This window comes from Ctenocephalides felis, unplaced genomic scaffold (genome assembly GCF_003426905.1).
Source record: "Ctenocephalides felis isolate EL2017-DRISC unplaced genomic scaffold, ASM342690v1 CF-g0.4_SCAFFOLD_01492, whole genome shotgun sequence".
In the NCBI taxonomy this organism is placed as follows: Eukaryota; Metazoa; Arthropoda; class Insecta; order Siphonaptera; family Pulicidae; genus Ctenocephalides; species Ctenocephalides felis.
The window spans coordinates 19,066,883-19,085,122 of record NW_020537646.1 but is presented as its reverse complement, the minus strand read 5'-3'; the positions used below and the strand labels follow the sequence as shown (position 1 = coordinate 19,085,122).

General features: G+C 27.6%; 4 protein-coding genes across 4 annotated transcripts; 2 read left to right on the top strand and 2 right to left on the bottom strand.

The window, feature by feature from the left end:
* Positions 1 to 187: 187 nt before the first annotated feature.
* Positions 188 to 1,003, top strand: LOC113370192 (ubiquitin-conjugating enzyme E2 C). Its single transcript, XM_026610865.1, has 2 exons — positions 188 to 374; positions 431 to 1,003. Exons 1-2 carry the CDS (start codon positions 274 to 276, stop codon positions 855 to 857), a joined length of 528 nt encoding a protein of 175 aa, XP_026466650.1. The 5' UTR covers positions 188 to 273; the 3' UTR covers positions 858 to 1,003.
* Positions 1,004 to 1,101: 98 nt separating this feature from the next.
* Positions 1,102 to 2,658, bottom strand: LOC113370526 (syntaxin-16). The gene is made up of 4 exons (XM_026611202.1): positions 2,445 to 2,658; positions 2,249 to 2,379; positions 1,979 to 2,154; positions 1,102 to 1,700 (listed from the first exon to the last, which is right to left on the bottom strand). The coding sequence occupies exons 1-4, from the start codon at positions 2,523 to 2,525 to the stop codon at positions 1,102 to 1,104; spliced, it is 987 nt and encodes a 328-aa protein (XP_026466987.1). The 5' UTR covers positions 2,526 to 2,658.
* A 1,759-nt stretch (positions 2,659 to 4,417) lies between these two features.
* LOC113370156 (innexin inx2-like) lies at positions 4,418 to 6,910 on the top strand. The gene is made up of 6 exons (XM_026610825.1): positions 4,418 to 4,737; positions 5,244 to 5,381; positions 5,653 to 5,795; positions 6,065 to 6,196; positions 6,257 to 6,492; positions 6,741 to 6,910. Exons 1-6 carry the CDS (start codon positions 4,491 to 4,493, stop codon positions 6,895 to 6,897), a joined length of 1,053 nt encoding a protein of 350 aa, XP_026466610.1. The 5' UTR covers positions 4,418 to 4,490; the 3' UTR covers positions 6,898 to 6,910.
* A 294-nt stretch (positions 6,911 to 7,204) lies between these two features.
* On the bottom strand, positions 7,205 to 9,751 carry LOC113370971 (death domain-associated protein 6-like). Its single transcript, XM_026611634.1, has 6 exons — positions 9,656 to 9,751; positions 9,114 to 9,591; positions 8,341 to 8,951; positions 7,877 to 8,105; positions 7,638 to 7,821; positions 7,205 to 7,464 (listed from the first exon to the last, which is right to left on the bottom strand). The coding sequence occupies exons 1-6, from the start codon at positions 9,710 to 9,712 to the stop codon at positions 7,338 to 7,340; spliced, it is 1,686 nt and encodes a 561-aa protein (XP_026467419.1). The 5' UTR covers positions 9,713 to 9,751; the 3' UTR covers positions 7,205 to 7,337.
* Positions 9,752 to 18,240: the final 8,489 nt, after the last annotated feature.

Below are 18,240 nucleotides of genomic sequence, written 5' to 3'. Positions count from 1 at the left end.
TTTTCTATTGCAAATATTGTGAAAAATCATATATTTTGTATTTGTTTTTTTATATCATATCATATCATACCAAAATCAGTAAAAGAAATTTAAATGACATGAAAACAAATGTACAACCTGCAAAATCAAAATATTTTTACTAGATGTCGCTAGTAGGAATTTGTTTTCTCTCTTGTTGGTTGGACATTGTGACAAAACTTTGTATCGACATTTACTATAATTTACAAACAACTCGCCATAAAATTGAGGTTTCAAGTGTTTTTCGTCCAAAATATGGCTCAGAATATTAATCCAGTGCAATCTCACTCTTCAGCTCCCGTTAAATTCAGCGAGGAAAGCATTAAATTAAAGGATAGTCATGCAGTAAGCAAAAGGTAAAGTGATTGCGACAAGTTTTAATGAACACTAGTAAAATATTGTTTTGAAACAGATTACAGAAAGAATTGATGGTGCTTATGATGTCGTCTGATAAAGGAATATCAGCATTTCCAGATGGCGAGAATTTGTTTAAATGGATTGGAACCATTAAAGGCCCCGCCGACACAGTATACTCCGATCACACATACAAACTGTCACTTGAATTTCCAAATTCGTACCCTTATTCTGCTCCTGTTGTCAAATTCGTTACTCCTTGTTTTCATCCAAATGTTGATCTTGGAGGCACTATCTGCTTAGATATTTTAAAAGAAAAATGGTCTGCTCTATATGATGTCAGGACCATTTTAATATCAATTCAATCATTGTTAGGTGAACCTAACAATGATAGTCCGCTCAATTCTCAAGCTGCGGAGTTGTGGCCTGACCAGGCGGAATACAAGAAATATTTAGACGAATATTATGAAAAGCATAGAGAATGAATAAAAAAAATTTTAGGTGAACGTCCCAAATGTGTTCAGGATATTAAGTCAGGGATGGATTTCCGAATAATTGTTTTATTACTTTTTAATTTTAACCTATTGTAAAAATATATTTATTTTATTTTTAAAATGTGTAATTTGCTTTTTAATAGTATATTATGATCACAAATATTTTTACAATATTATAAATTATTATGTTTAAGCATTCATATTATAAATAAAAATACATGTTAAATGAACCACATTAATATTTGAATATTATCAATAATATTAACATTGTAATTGTTATACTAGCTAGTATCATAATACAATAAATCTTCGTATGTCTTCTATGATATGTTTCAGCTTTGATCAATTGTTTATAGCCTTCTGATACTTGTATTTGTGTTTGTTCTATATTGTAATCTATTCTATCTAATACTGTTCCTTGATGCCTTATCATATGCGCTAAATCTTTGAAAATTACATTTAAATCTGAGATAGATTGCACTATGTTTATTACTTCTTTTTCTCTCTGTTCTGCCATTTTAGTATTTTCTTCTTCAAACAACATCAGCTGCTGTTGTGATAATCTACTATTTATTGGAATGCCGAAAGCTTCATCGATTTTATCATTACACAGTTCAGAAGGATTCTCATCAAAATATAAATCTTTCATATCCGAAGTGTTGTCACTTTTACTGAAATCGGGTGTTTCAAAAAAACTTTCATGCCTTTTATTTCTTGACTGAAGATGATTTAAATATTTATTTTGTTCAGCATGAAACTCCATACTTATATCTTGTAAAATAGTACATAAGGAGAGTACAACATTTGATGTAAGATCTTTTTCCTTATTAACACCTTCAAAAAAAGATATGTTTTTAATTTTGAAAGCAACATAATTGAAACTTAATGTCAACTTACATATTATAATTGATTATTACTGTAAAAATCAATTAAAATAATGTTTTATGTTAATTATAAAATCCATGCTAAATAATGCAAATAAAATATTTGGATAGAAAACTACAAATTGATTAAATAATAAAACTTAAGAATAGCAAGTTTTCTATATATCTCTCTTTTACAAAGAACAATTTGATAAATCAAAATGGCAATGATATTTAAATATTTCGAACCTTCATTCTTGCACCCCCCAATATATTGAGCATATTTATGAACACCATTTATTAATCTAGTGATTTCTATTGCCAAAAGCTCTATGTTGCTTTCTTCTGGACAGTCATCTTCAAAACCAGGTCTAAGCAAAACTATTCCATGTAGGTTGCGCAATTCATCCAGTTTTGATCGAATTCTAATCAAATTAAATATTTATAAGACTTTGCATATTTTTTAAATGACAATATTTAAGTAAGAAATAGTAAAAACAAAATTATTATCATAATCACTTGGTTATACTGTATTGAGCCTCTTCTAATTTATCAAGCCATTCTGGTGGTGGCCTTGTTACACGAAGCTCTAAACCGAGTTCTGGGTCTCTTGATTTACGTCTTATCAAACTTTGGTTATCTGATATATGCTGAATAACCATATAACCAGTATTAGAAAATATGTGTGAATCCTCATGTTATTAATTAATAATACCTGTTCAGAATAAATGTTCTTGCTTTGCATTGCATTGTTTCTCATAAGAATAAAGACGTCAGTCAAGGTACGTGATGTCATGTTGTGGATTCGTAAAATATGTTTTTGGCGTATTGATCAGATATTGTTTAAGAATATATTTATTTTACACATAAATATAAACGAAGTCTTATCAGATTCATACCCATATGTATTTTTATCTATGCTTAGACCATTATTGACAAGTAATTTGACATTTGAAACATAGATTTCAAAAATTAGGCTTATTAGAGGGAAGCAATGATAAGAACCAAAGAACCATATGCCAGAAGTCGCCAAAATCAATTTTAACTTTTTTTTAAAAAGGATTTATTATTTCTACTGCTCTATCTGAATGCATGTTTTTTTTCAGTATTTCCTTATTTGTTAGTAGCTTAATTTTCTACATTTTTACTTATATGTATCCTATGTACCTCTATTTCCTATATTTTCCTTTTAGCTCTAATCAGATATTTTCTATATCTTTAGAAATGCTTTTCGTGCACAAGTTTCGTATTTCATTCATAGAATTGTCGACAATATAAACAAGGCTTACCAAAACAAGAACTACTGTTCAGCTGTTTTCCTCGATATTAGTCAGGCATTTGATAAGGTGTGGCATCCCGGCCTACTTTACAAAATAAAAAATGCATTGCCGATTGATATATACCTAATAATAAAGTCCTACCTGGAAGGTAGAACATTCTTTGTTAGTATAAGGGGTGAAACATCCTCATTACATCCTGTCAGATCGGGAGTGCCTCAAGGTAGTGTCATTGGGCCACTATTATACCTTATATACACTGCGGACCTACCACAGAAAAAAGACATTTTGACAGCAACATATGCAGATGACACAGGCATAATGGCAATACATAAAGATCCCATAATCACATCAAAAATGCTCCAGGATCATCTTGACGTGATACAAAAATGGTTAAGCTTGTGGAGAATAGAAGTTAACAGCAGCAAGTCAAAACACATCACTTTCACTCTTTGCAAAGGGACTTGTCCTGCAGTAATACTTAATGACGAAATTATAGAACAAACAGATACAGTCAAATATCTAGGTTTACACCTGGATAAGAGACTAACCTCTGGAAAGAACACATTAAGAAAAAGAGAAAGCAGCTTGAAGAAACCAGAAGAAGATATCATTGGCACCTTGGACGAAAATCAAAACTTGACACTCATAATAAAATTTACCTTTATAAAGCCATCATCAAACCAATTTGGACATACGGCATACAGCTATGGGGATCAACTTCCAACTCAAACGCTTTAATAATTCAAAGATTTCAAAACATGTTATTAAAAGAAATTTTGAAAGCACCAAAGTATGTTCCAAATTGGTTAATACACAAAGACACAGGCACTAGCACAGTTAAGGATGAAATAATCGCTTACTCGCACAAATATAGAAACCGCCTAGCTGATCACCCGAACTTGCTCGCGAGAAAACTTCAGAACAACTCTACCAGAGCCCGATTAAAAAGAAAATTTCTTCTGCACTAATCAACAATAGAAAAGACCTTCGACAAATCACTGACAATGGTCAGATGATCTGTATTTTGCCAACGCCTTCAGTTTCATGTCAAATATTTTACTTGTTGTCCGTTTCAGGACAGTTGTAAAAATTATTAAAATAATAATAAAAAAAAAAGTTTCGTATTTCGTATGTAGCTACTGATTAGAGTTGACATCCACACTTAAATAAAATGAAATTCATACAACCCATAGTAGATGAAATAAAACATGTAAATAACCTAAATTGATTAAGTTTATTATATATACGTACCAGGAAGTTCATGGAACTTGCCTTAAGCCAAAATGATACATACAATTAGTTTCAAACCATTTTCGAACGTTTTCATTCATTCGTGTCCGAGGCAACACTCCTTCACTTCACAGCTCTGCAGCGCCTCTATTGCGATTGGCGAGTAAATCCGGTTAAGTTTTAAACGCATGTGGAAAAATATTTTGAGCAACGCATTTCAAGTGATATGGTTGTAAATAAAATACTTCAAAATGATAAATGTTTTCAATCCTGTACTTAAGCATCTCAAGCTAGACAACATATGTATTGACAATAATGTGTTTCGACTCCATTATAAGGCCACAGTTATATTGTTAATAGTGTTTTCGATATTGGTTACGTCGAAACAATACATTGGGGATCCTATTGATTGTATTAGCACTGCTGGTATAAAAAGAGAGACTTTCAATACGTTTTGCTGGATCTTCAGTACTTATACTATTACTGATCATAATGGCAGTAAGTTGTTTAGCCTAATTAGTTATAGTATTGTTTGAACTCTAAAGATATGTACAATTGAAACTACATCTTCACTAGCAACATTTTGGTAACATTTTTGAAAGGCATAATGTACATGAGCTAAATATTATATTATTAAGCCAACATGATGAAATTTGGATATCCCAAGAATCATTATTATGCTGTCAAAATTGTAAAGTTTGCTAAATGTTCTATAGGCATTAAATAAAATAAATCCACACTTTAATTAATCACCATATTCCACTGTTGTATTCAACAATACTTTACGAGATTAATTATAGCTTAAAGTTTTTGAATACAATTCATACAAATTTTATTATGTGTTGTCTTTCTACTTGTCACTACTTGTGTATTTTACAGAAGTATTTGTTCTGATTTTAATCCACATTCTTACATTCATTTTAAAATATAGTAAAATATTGAGCCGATAAGATTTGTAGTTCTATTTATATTTTTAACTTAAATGTTTTTTGCATAATTTTTAGTTACACAAGAATTACATCACAAATACTATCAATGGGTTAGTATCGTGCTCGTCCTACAAGCTGTAATGTTTTATATTCCCAGATATATGTGGAAATGCTGGGAAAATGGAAGAATTAAGGCTTTAACTCAGGATCTCGGTAAGTTTGTTATAGAAATGTTTATTTATCATATAAAATTTTTAATGCATCTGAGATTTATGTATGAGTTTTAAACTTAACAATGGAAAATTTGTTTTGATGTTGTATTAAAGCGTTTTAATTCAAATACACTGTGATATCAGTGCTTGAAGTATGTAATACGATTGGAGTTTTTGAGAGAACTGATGTATCAGTTTATTTTTGTCAATAGCAAGTCATTTTCATGTTGCATATTATTATTGAAAATTAATGATATATTTATTTTATACAGTGGGTCCTTTAGTGTCTCAAGAACAATGGACAACCGCTAGGAGAAATTACTTGGTTAGTTATCTTTCTGAACTGAATAAAGCGACTCATGCATTTTATGCTATTCGATTTGTTATTTGTGAAATTCTCAATTTTGGAAATGTGGTATGTATTGCACAAATAAAATTTCTGCTATTTCAATGAGACAATGAAATATTTAGTTATAAAAAGTAGATGAAAGAATTAATAATCATGAGTCAAAATTATAACTTCACTCTCATATAAAATCTAACAATAGAACTATTTTATTGCAATATTAATAGAATTATTATTACATAAAGTTCTATAAATTGAAGTACTTGTAATAAAAAAAGAAACCTATAATTTAGTGAAATAATATAAATGAATTAATCCACATCAAATTTTTCTCTGAGGTGGGACAATTCTTTATCGTTAATCTCTTCTTGGGTGGTGAGTTTGCAAATTATGGACCTGCTGTTTCAGTGTTTTTAAGTGAAAATATAATGACCAGCACATACTGGTCAGATAATGACCCTATGTCAAGAGTAAGTAAAATTATTTTACAATGCTCAGAGAGTAATAATTAATAATGAAATTTTTACTAGATATTCCCGAAGACAGCAAAATGTTCATTCACTGATATTGGTCCATCAGGAACTAAACAGATCAAAGATGCTTTGTGTGTTCTACCATTGAACATTGTTAATGAAAAGCTATATGCAGTTCTCTGGTTTTGGTTTGTCGGATTAGCATTATTGTCAGGCCTAGCTTTGATATATAGAGCAGTTGTATTCTGTTGTCCAGAAGTGCGAGTGTGGCTACTAATGGCTCAAACAAAGAAGTATGTAAGATACATAAATTTAAATAAATTCGACCACCAAGTACATATTTTTCTAGATTAAATCAGTCCTTTTTTTATATTTATTATTATTATATTTTGTATAGCTCTTGAATTCATAAACTGTTTATTTATTGAGAATCCATTATATATCACACACGTTTTTCACATTTCTCTCTTCAATCACTACTATAAAAATATTAACCATTTAATTATTTAATTAGTATATTTAATTATTTAATCATTTGCAGCATTTCCAAAGGTGTTATTCGCAATTTAGTATATTCATGTCATGTTGGCGATTGGTTTATTTTACAACAGTTGTATAAAAATCTACATCCAGATATATTCAGAGAGTTGATTAATGATCTGGGTTTGGAGGCTGATACGAAAACAGTCATACTGTGAACTAAATTATCAAAGTATTGTGACGTATTTGATTGAAATTTAGAATGACTATGAAATCGTTGAATGCTCTGCTATAATACTCTTCTTTAAAGATATTCAAGATACAATTAGTTTAAAGATGTTATGAAGTGAATTGAGTGATTTTTATTTTTGTTATGTATCTGAAGAATATTTTATTTTTTACATTAAACTTTATAAATTTTGTATGTTTATAAAATATACAAACTCATTGAAAATGAAGCTTTTTAATTATTTTTCAGCTAAACTCATTATTATTTATGGCAAATCAATAACAAAATTTGTCCTAATTATAATACAATTCCTAATTTTTTTTTATTTACCTTTCTTTGAATCTTATGTGTTACAGGCTGTAAGTTTCTTTATCATTAAAGTTTTAATAAAATCTATGGTCATGAAAATAAAATTTATATTTTTTGGTTTTAAATAATATTTGTACTAGAGCCATCACTTTCTTCTGCTTCAGATTCCTTTTCATCATCGCTCTTTGCTTGATCACTATCGACCTCTTCTTCTTTCAAGCCTATGCTTTCAGCCTTCTCTACATATCTGAACATAACAAAATAAAATTAAGTGAATTCAAGTAATTCTAATTGTGAAAAAAATAAATATGTATTTGAATTATTATTGCTTATTTAACAAAGAGTCATAAAATGCAAACAATCTCATTTGCTCAGTTATAACAATATTTTCCTATTTAAATAGTTACTTTACATACTTACTTATTAATTATTTCCGGAATTTTATGTTTATTCTCATCATGATTTTTCTTAAGTTTATTTTTAAGAGAAGGATCTTTTTCAGCAGGATCAGTTTCACTTTGAAGATAATCTGATATTGATAAATAATAATCTGCTTGCCGCCTCCTCTGTAATTCACTTCCTATGTGCTCAAAAACTTTCCGGGCTAAAAGATTGAAATCATTAAAAAAAAAAAGACAAAAAATGCCTTTTTATTTTACCTTCAAGTGCTTCAGCAGCATTACTCATTTTTAATGACTCTAGTTCATTGGACGATTTTACAATTTTCAGAATATCTTGATAATCAGGAAACTCCTTTTTTTTATTAACAAAATCTTGAACAGCCTTGTTAATGGATTGGTGAGTACTGATTGCTACATAAATTTTACGTTTTATTGCACGGCCTGCACTTGGCTGTTCACCAGTTATTTCACAGAGTTTATTGTAGATCTAAATCAATAAGTAAAAAAATATAATTCTTTATAGTTTCAATAACAAAGACTTAAATAATAATAATTATCATTATTTCAGCAGTGAAATGAAAATATTCAATTGGAATTCCCTACATGAGTTTAAAATGCAAGGCCCAGCACATTATAGTTATATTTTGGCAATATAAAAACACAGTTATTTAATTTTATGCATTAAATAATATAGTAACAAAAGAATTAATAAAAATAATTACTTTTATCATTCGACGTTCATATCTATCTTGTAGCAGATATGTAGAATCATATTCATCATCAAAATCAACTTCTTTTTCTTCTAGATTCTTTAATATCTTAATTATTTTTCTCAATGCACTTTCAAGTCTGTGAATTTTTTCTTCCTTATTTTTGCTTATGGGATCTAACCTGTTCTCATCATCACATTCAGTGGCACTTGTAGTACTTTCTGGTTTTACAGTCACTTTTCTGGCCCGTAATTCTTCTATAAAATCTTTTATATACAAATAATAATTTTTACTGTTTATTATTGATTCTATAGATCGTTGAATTAAATCATAAAATGAATTCGATTTAATGTAATCTGAGTGAGCATTATTATGGTACTTTTGAATTTTCTCAATTATTAAATTCATTCGATCACTATTTTCAACTTCTTTACATGCTTGTAGAAAGTTTTTAAAAGCTTCATCATTTCTGTGAATTGCAGCCTCATTAATACTATTTGATTTTTCAGTTCGTAAATCTGCATTTTCCTTGATTGTTTCTGTCTTTACCTTTACCACAGAATTAATTGTTGATACTTCCACAGAATTAGGTTTATCCTTGACGGATGCTATGTTCTCTCTTCCTTAAATTTACTCTTAAGTTCTAATTTATTTGGTTCTGTATCGCTGTCTGAATCTATCAATGATATGATGTTGATTCTTCAGGTTTATCCTTGACGGATGCTATCAAAGGCAAAGTTCTCTCTTCCTTAAATTTACTCTTAAGTTCTACTTGGGTTTTTTACTTGAAATTGGTTCTGTATCGCTGTCTGAATCTTCTATCAATGATATGATGTTTTCTTCTAATTTTTTGGTGGTTATGTTTCTTATCAGTAATTTACTATTTCCAATTACCAAATTATTTGATTTTCTAATGTTTGGTGTTACAGATATATTAATTTTTGTTGTTTGAATATCATTATTGCTTTTTAAAGACAATAATGGAACTCTTGCATTAACTGAACAGCTAACATTCTGGTGGTTTGTTTCTATAGATGAAGTAACAAATAACCTATCATTAGATTCAATTGTCTTTTGTAAACTATTGTTGTATTTACTTTCATCATCACTATCTTCAATGATTTCAATGACATCAGATGTTCGATGTTTCCTTAAAGTAAGGGTACAATCACCTATCTTTTTTATAATTCCATTTTTTTGATAATCAGCATTTTCATTTTTCGAAGTACTTTCTACATGGACTATAATTGGCAATTCAAAGCTCTACAAAACACAAATCAAATTTTAACTTTAAAAACAATTCTTTTATGTGGATAAATTAGTTTACCTTATTAGAATTGCAACTTTCGTCATCTGAGGAATCTGTGATAGTAAAAACATCCATAATCAGAAGCTGGCAATAAAACTAACTCTATTGTAAGCACTAAATGAAAGATAAAATGTTGTAAATTAAATTATACGGGTTTCACTAAAATATTCTTCAACATCTTAAAAGAATTAAATAAAAACTCAGTTTAAAAGCATTATAGTACAACCACTTATCTTGCTTTTCACACCTGTCAAATTGCGCTTTATATTGTTCACTTGTTCGTTGTGACTAATGTCAAAATATGAAATGACGTACGAAACTTTTCTACGCAAAACATTTTGTAAATTTGAAGCAACTAGATCCTGTTCCAACATATATAATTTTTATGCCTGCAAATGTTACGAATACTTCAATTGGGAAGAAAATAAGGATTGTCTTTTTTATATTCTGTTTAAAATTCCCGCTTTTGAATTCATCTCACTCATATCTCACTTCACAGATAGCGGCTGCCATCTGCTTGGACTTTTTCACATGCACAGGACAATGGTTTGAATACAAGATTTCATTCATAAAAAAGGATGATTATCAAAATACAAAATTGTCGTTGAGCAAAAGTCACTAAAACTAAATAATGGTGATGTAGCACAACCATAATTCAACAATGGTTTGAATACAAGATTTCATTCATAAAAAAGGAGTTTTCTGATTATCAAAATATTCTCAAAATTGTAAAATCGTGCAATGGGCAAAAGTCAATAAAAATAATGGTTCTGTAGCACTTGAAGATAATGCATAATCACTTTTTTTCTAAATAATTCAATCAGCAAGCAGTTTACTATTTATCAATATCAGATTATCTTCAAAGTGAAACGGATCCTAATACTGAAGAATATGCCTATGAAAAAATTTATGATGAGAATAAAAATAAAATATTAGAAAAAATTTAGAAAAAAAATTTACATATCTATTTAAGTAGAAAAATATTGCTGTAACTAAGCTATTGGATTCTTGAATTACTTTTGTGACTTTGTTAAATTAGCAATAAAAAGTAAAGAGTAAACTTAACGTTTAACTTATTTTCTTCACAATTTCAATTACAATTAGAATTCATTTAACTTTATATCATTACGGCTTAAAAGAAGAAAAGCTTCAATAGTGATCAAGCAAAGAGTGACGATAAAATGCAATATGAAGCAAAAAAAGTGATAACTCTATATATATATATATATATATATATATTATATATATATAACTGTAAAGAAATACACATTTATTTTTATGACTAAGGTTTTACCTTTAAACTTAATGTTGAAGAAATTTATAGCCTGTAAAGTTTGATAAGATTCGAAAGAAATTGGGAATTGTAATTGATATAATAAATTTTGTATGATTGGTTTGCCATAGTTAAAAATGAGTTCAGCTGAAAAATAATTAAAAAGCTTCACATTCAAGAAGTTTATATATTTCATAAATTTACAAAATTTATATAGTTAATGTTAAAAATAAAACATTCTTCAGAAACGTAAAAATAGAAATCACTGAATTCACTTAATGACATATTTGAAAATTAATTGTATCTTGAATACCTTTAAGGAAGATTATTACTGCAGCGCATTCAAGGATATCGTAGTCATTCCTAATTCTATCAAATACGTCATAATATTTTGATAATTTAGTTCACAGTATAACTGTTTTCTAATATATAATATATGAATGATGTAGGAATTTATACAAATGCTGTAAAATAAACTATAGTAGTATATAGATTATAATCTGCAGCATGACATAATATACTAAACTGCAAATAAGTTTTTTAGAAATGCTGCAATTTATATATAATAGTATTTTTACAGTAGTTATTATTAAAGACAAAAGTGTGAAAAATTTTAAACAACAAAATATTAACACTACAAATAAAAATTTCGAAAACTTTTGAATTATGTTTCGCCGTAATGATTTAGGTAAAATTATTTCCCGAACATCGCTTGCTGATTTGATAATTTACAAATGATAATCGAGCAATTTTATGCATAAAAAAGTATTCAACTCACATTGTAAATCTGGGCCTCTGTATATAAAACATTTTCTTTCACTTACACTATACACGTGATTAGGCTTTTGGAATTGTCCAAGTAAAATCTTTGCACATTACACGACACAATGCTAATATTAAACCAGATAGCTCGAATATATCATTTAAACGATATGGTGCATTAATTAATTGAGACAGGCTTTGAATTTAATTAAATATTTAACAAACCACATGCACATTGACAGTAAAATCTGTTAAGACAACGTCAAGAGCAAATGCCACAGGGCTGCCACCTTTATTCAGATGCGATGAAATAAAAGCGCGAATTTCAAACCGAAAATCTAAAAAAATGAATCGACACGATTTCCAACTAATCTTTTGAACATTATTTGAATTTTGAAAATCGGTAGAAGGTTTTTGGTTAAAGCGTGCATTAAATATTAAGCACTTTTCTACTAAAAATAAAGAAATGGCTTGGCCGATTATCGCGCAGAAGAGAATTAATAACACAAATTTATTATCGAATGACACTCAATGGTTTTTAAAATTTTGAAATCTGTACACCCATTTATAAGAAAACATTAAAAAAACCAATTATTGGTTAAATATTATGTCTATTTACTATTTTTTTCAATCATTGGCAAGTCAAATATAATGATATCAATCAATGTTGAAATAACATTCAAATCACCAATATTTGTTAAAATATCCCACAGCAAAAAAATGCACATATAATTTTAAAAAAAAAATTATACAAACATTCTACCAGCATCAAATCCAGTGAAAACTTTAATTTGCATTAAAGTATATTTATCAAAATACGTATGAATTATTTGTAGGAATTGTAGGATATGAAAGGAGGTAATCTGCAATTAAACTATTGGCTAAAATATATATATAAAACTTGTAAACTTATAAATATCATATCTACAAGACAAAATAACTGATTAAATAGTTTTTTTTATTAAATAAAGTTGTTTGATTATAATTTTATTATAACAAAGCCATTTCACCAATAAATTCATTTATTGAATCACAAAACAGATAGACTATTATCTGGAGGCTCTTTAATTTCTGGTAAAGTATGATTACATCCAAAAATTACTAATTGAAAGGAGTCCTTTCAAAGGACTGAAAGCTAATCGTAAAATTAATGTCTTCAATAATAGCATTGAAAGATATTAGAAAAAGCTATATATAATACTCTCGTTGTTGAAATATTTCATTTATGGAAATAATTGTATACTTAATTACTTATTTTCTGAAACTGGTTGTTATAATAACATGCCAGTTATTAATTGATGGATTAAAAACTTTAACTATTAAAACTTACTTCAAATTTGCCCCCAGTTGGTAATTTTGGTATTTTGGTAAACTCGTACTATGCTTATTATTGAATTTAATACTGTAGATTTCAATGATCCGAAGAAGCTAGCACCATTATCCTGTTGGTAATCCAAACTTCGCATAGCAGCTGCTTGCCACAATACCATTCCATGTGTTAAATCCAGCTTCCTACAATTGATAGATATCTAAAACATCTTTACAAAATCTTAAGTTAGTTGCTACATGTATAATTTGTATTTCTATTTGATTATATCTAGATAAATTTCCACCATCAATAATTTCACTATATAAAATCTGATGCTATAATTACAGAAGGTGCTATCGCAGGATTCTTCACACACTGTCAATATCAAATCTGTAAAAATACCTTTATGTACTTATTGCATTGTTTGGTACATAAAATGAAACAAAAATAATAATTTTACAAGTTCAAGTAAGAACTTTATCTCAAGTTTACAAAGGCTACCATAAATAATAAAAAAAACAAAACCAAATACAGCTGGGTATACTTATACAGTGAATAATTTGATAAGTCGATTAATAATAATTTGATAAGTCGCTCTTTCAAAAACTGCTAATCGTAAAACTTCAATTCTTAATAGAAATCAACTTTTATTATTTAATATTCTAACTAAATATTGAACGGCCATCAATTGAAATTTTTTGCACAACTTTTTTCTTATGGCTTTGGTTAAATAGTTCTGTCTTGATTCAGCTATGTCAGTGATGTAAAGTAAAGTAAATATAATATTTACAAAGAATATTTCATATTGAAATATTATATGTGGTTAACAGTAATCGTAGGATAGTATCTTCTCTTAATTATACTGTTTTTGTTCGAAGCATTTTGAAATTGAGATTGATGTTGATACAAGTTTTCTGCAATAATGTTTACAATTAATGTCTTATTTCTTTCTTATCAATTAGAATCCTATACTGCATTATTACTACTTGATTACATAGAGCACTTTGCTAAAGAATTATATTCATTTTGCCAAAAAAAGAAATATACTTACAAGAGCGCTGTAATTGTCTTTTATAAATCTCTTCAGTTGATTATATTTTTCTTCTATTCAATATGTTTCTCCTTTTTTTCTTATAAACTGGCATTATAAAATGAGCGATTAGAAATAATAAAAAAACACAAATACATCAAACCTTTAATAATTTAACCTTGCCATGCATTCGCTTTGACGGCTACTAAACAATGAATGTTCGTCATGTTGGTCGAGCTGTCAAAATGTATCCGGCGCGCAGCATCATAAATAAAAGAAGAGTATAAGCATAGATAAAAGAAGAGTATAAGAATATGTTCAAAACGGAGCCAAACAATCACAAAGCAGGACGTAACTTAACAAGAAACCAGGTCCGCATTATAAATAACTTTAAATATTTTAAACAAATATGTAAACTATTTTACAAAGTCGAAATTCTTATAATAATTGCTTTTAGTATGTTATTACCTATATATACATTTCTTATTAAAGAATATACTATGACTAACTAATAACAAAATAAATTTTATTTAGTTTTGTTTAACTAATTACAAGAAAACGGCCTGGCAGATTTTTACCAAAAACTAACTAGCACAATACTGAATGAATATGTTTTGAGCGCTTGTAGAATTTTTAAAATCAGTTTAAAGTTTCTAACTAAATCGTGGACGAATAATTTTGCACATTTCTGCTAATTATAAAAAGCCATCAGCGATCGCCGCGCAAAACTAATCAACAAGAGTTTTATAGAGCGACAACTGATGCCTTTTAAAATGTTTGAAATCGGTACAGTCGTTTCTTAGAAAACGTCGACAAAACCCGTCCAAACACGGTCACATCGACACGAAAAATTAAAACTTCGCAATTATTGCATAATTTCTGCATATTTTTATTTTCTGCAATATTTGCACAATAATATTAACGTTGAAATAATATTCCCATCACCAAAACATATTAAAACATCCCAAAACAATAAAATGCATTTTAATTTAAAAAGTATTCAAAATAATTACCCCTTACGTACCAGCAGACGGCCCTGCGCAATATGAACGCCATGCCAAATCCGAAAATGCTTCTGTTCCCCTGGCAGAATGAATCGCTTTTGGGCGAGATTTTGTATGGAAATTTAAATTTGCATAGATTTTTCGACCAAACTACCAGGAGAACAGACACTATTTTAACTTTGACATAGCGCTCATATATTACAGAGCCGTCTACTAAAATATTAGGGGAAATTAATTTAAGTATTTAATTTTTGAATAAAATAATAATAGATATGCAAATGAATGTATTTAATTAATAAAATTGATGTTACTATGTATGATTGCAATTAAGTGTTTATAATTGGATTAAAATTAGTATTTGTATATGACTATTATCGTTTGCCAAAAATAACCTGAAATATTCAATAAAATGCACATAATTTCATAATAAAAGATGTAATTTAATTATTTATACATTTATTTATGTAATTACAAAATATTACATATATAAATATAACAAATTTAACTAGAAAAACTTAGTTTCATATATATAAATTAAAAACTAATATATGAAACTAATATATAAATTGTTCTATATATAATAAGGTACATCTGATAATATTGTCTTCCTATTATTGTATATCAAATATCACAGTTGATTGCAATTGTAAAATTTCTATTAAATACATATTATTATTGCTATTATATATTGCAATCTTGAAAGATGCTCTTACTTGTTTATAAGCACTTCGAATACATTTTCATTGCTTTGATAAAAATGTTTTTCAATAAAATAAATATGGAATTTTAAGTTAAGTACAAAATAAAAAATAATAACAGTAAATAACAGCTTATATACTATACTAGTATCTAATAGAAATAAGTAAAAATTTATAACTAATATTATACAGACACAATTTTATTAAACGCACACACATTCTAATTTTAAGTTTAAATTTTAGAAACAACTAAGTTACGATTAGAATATAAAAACAATTTCAATTGTCTGAACATAATTGCACTCTTATTATATATTGCACTCTTATTAATATTAATCCTATATATAATTTACTATAGTAAATTTAATTTAATTAATATATTAATTATGATTTACATCTCAATAATGTACTTGTATTGAACATAGTATAAAAATTTGTTGTAAACACTTTCAAACAGTGCTTAAAAAAATCTATAGAGATCATTTACAAAACTGACTAATTTACTACTAGATTTTAATTGATAAAATTTATTTATCATAAGAATTATATAAAGAACATCATATATATCTAAAGCATTCACATTGTCGTCCCACTTCTTCTTCTTGAAAGTTACAAATGCAACTCGCTTTTTACATCATTATTCATCTTCAGATATTTTATCTTCCTAATTCGTCCTTCATAGCCTCTTCAAGATGTCGACATATTGTTTCAAATCAAGTTTATCAGTAGGTTTTAATGTAAACAAATAAGATGTGCATCGGATCTGTTTGAAACTGTAAAGAGCCCAGGTAAAGGTATTCCTGAAGTCTGCATTGTAGGTGGTCGACAGTGATGTTCTAATTCAGAACATACTCAGGATGGTCTATCACAGGATTCTTGGAATCTCCTTCAATAGAAAAAATTGAGTTGTATTAATAAATAATAAATAATAATTAATTAATTAATAAATAATATATCATATCATAAAAGTATGAATTATTTTTGTAAATGAAAGGCAGCAATCTACAATTAAACTATTGGCTAAAATATATTTAAAATTTATTAAGTTGATTCAATTATGTATAAGGTGTATATATAAATTATTTGATATGAACAAATATATATATATTGGCAAAACTATAGTAATGAAAAGGCGTTTATTTGTTGAGGAAGTAACAATGTTTCTTCTTCTACTTTCATAAAGGAATTGAACTTTTTATTATGATTAGACCTGTAAATTGAAAATATTAATCAATCCAGACCAAAATTTGGTGAATCGATAATATGAAAGGACTCTCAATTTGTTGAGGAAGTAACAATGTTTCTTCTTCTACTTTCATAAAGGAATTGAACTTTTTATTATGATTAGACCTGTAAATTGAAAATATTAATCAACCAGACCAAAAATTTTGGTGAATCGATAATATGAAAGGACTCTCCCCTCAAATTTATACCTAATTCATTTGATTTCAAAGAAAATTCATGGTTTGTTTTAACTATTTTATTAACAAACTGTAAAGTGTACAATTTATAGATCCAAATAGCTTTAACCACCCCAAATTAATACAATGAATGTTGTTATTTGTCATGACAATACTATTTACTATTCTTCCATTTTAATAGTAATTGATCATGCTTTTTATGAGACACATATATTGAATACTAAAATTTATATTATCCACAATTCAATATGAATTATTTACAATATTAAATGCTAATAATATGTATTATTAATATAAAACATTTAATATATATATTCAAAAACGTTCAATAAAATTTTGACAATTTCATATACAAAAATATATTTTTAATTTATGCTTAATATAGCATAGAATAGACAACCCACTTTTAAATATATATTTTCTTATCCCTAAGAATGAGCATATTGCAACAATTAAGTGTATATTATACCTATATGGTAGGAGCACTTTTTTAGTACTTTGGTCCTCATACTCATGATAATGATAATTTTACAATATTAAATCATAAAACAAAGTTGTATGGTGTTATCAACTTAGTAATTATAAATAATTATTTACACATTGTATCGTGCCAAACATTAAATTATTTACATAAACATATTACATTAGAATGAAGTATAGCTTCAGAAACAACGCTACAATTCACACCGACATTACAACAGATTTCAATTACTACATTTACATTTACTTAAAATTAGTTGTCCATAAGGCACAATTTCAAATTTGGCCTTTTCTAATTGCACTTGGGTTCATTTAACATAACGAATCAAAAATTTTAAAACAAATTTTGGCTAATAAGTTTTCTTTGACTGAAATTCTCACTGCTTATAGATCAAAATGACAAATTTGATATTGAATGTGCTTATTCGATGATAAAGCAATACCTAAATTCAATTACAATTTGCTAATAATTTTAGATTTCAGAAGTAGTTATAATCAAATATTTATTTATTTAAATAGAAAAAAACGCCAACTCACACATATAAATTTTTATCAAATTTTTTTTAATAGTAAAAAACATTATTATTTATCAAAACAATCTGTACTAAATATTTCTGAATATCTAA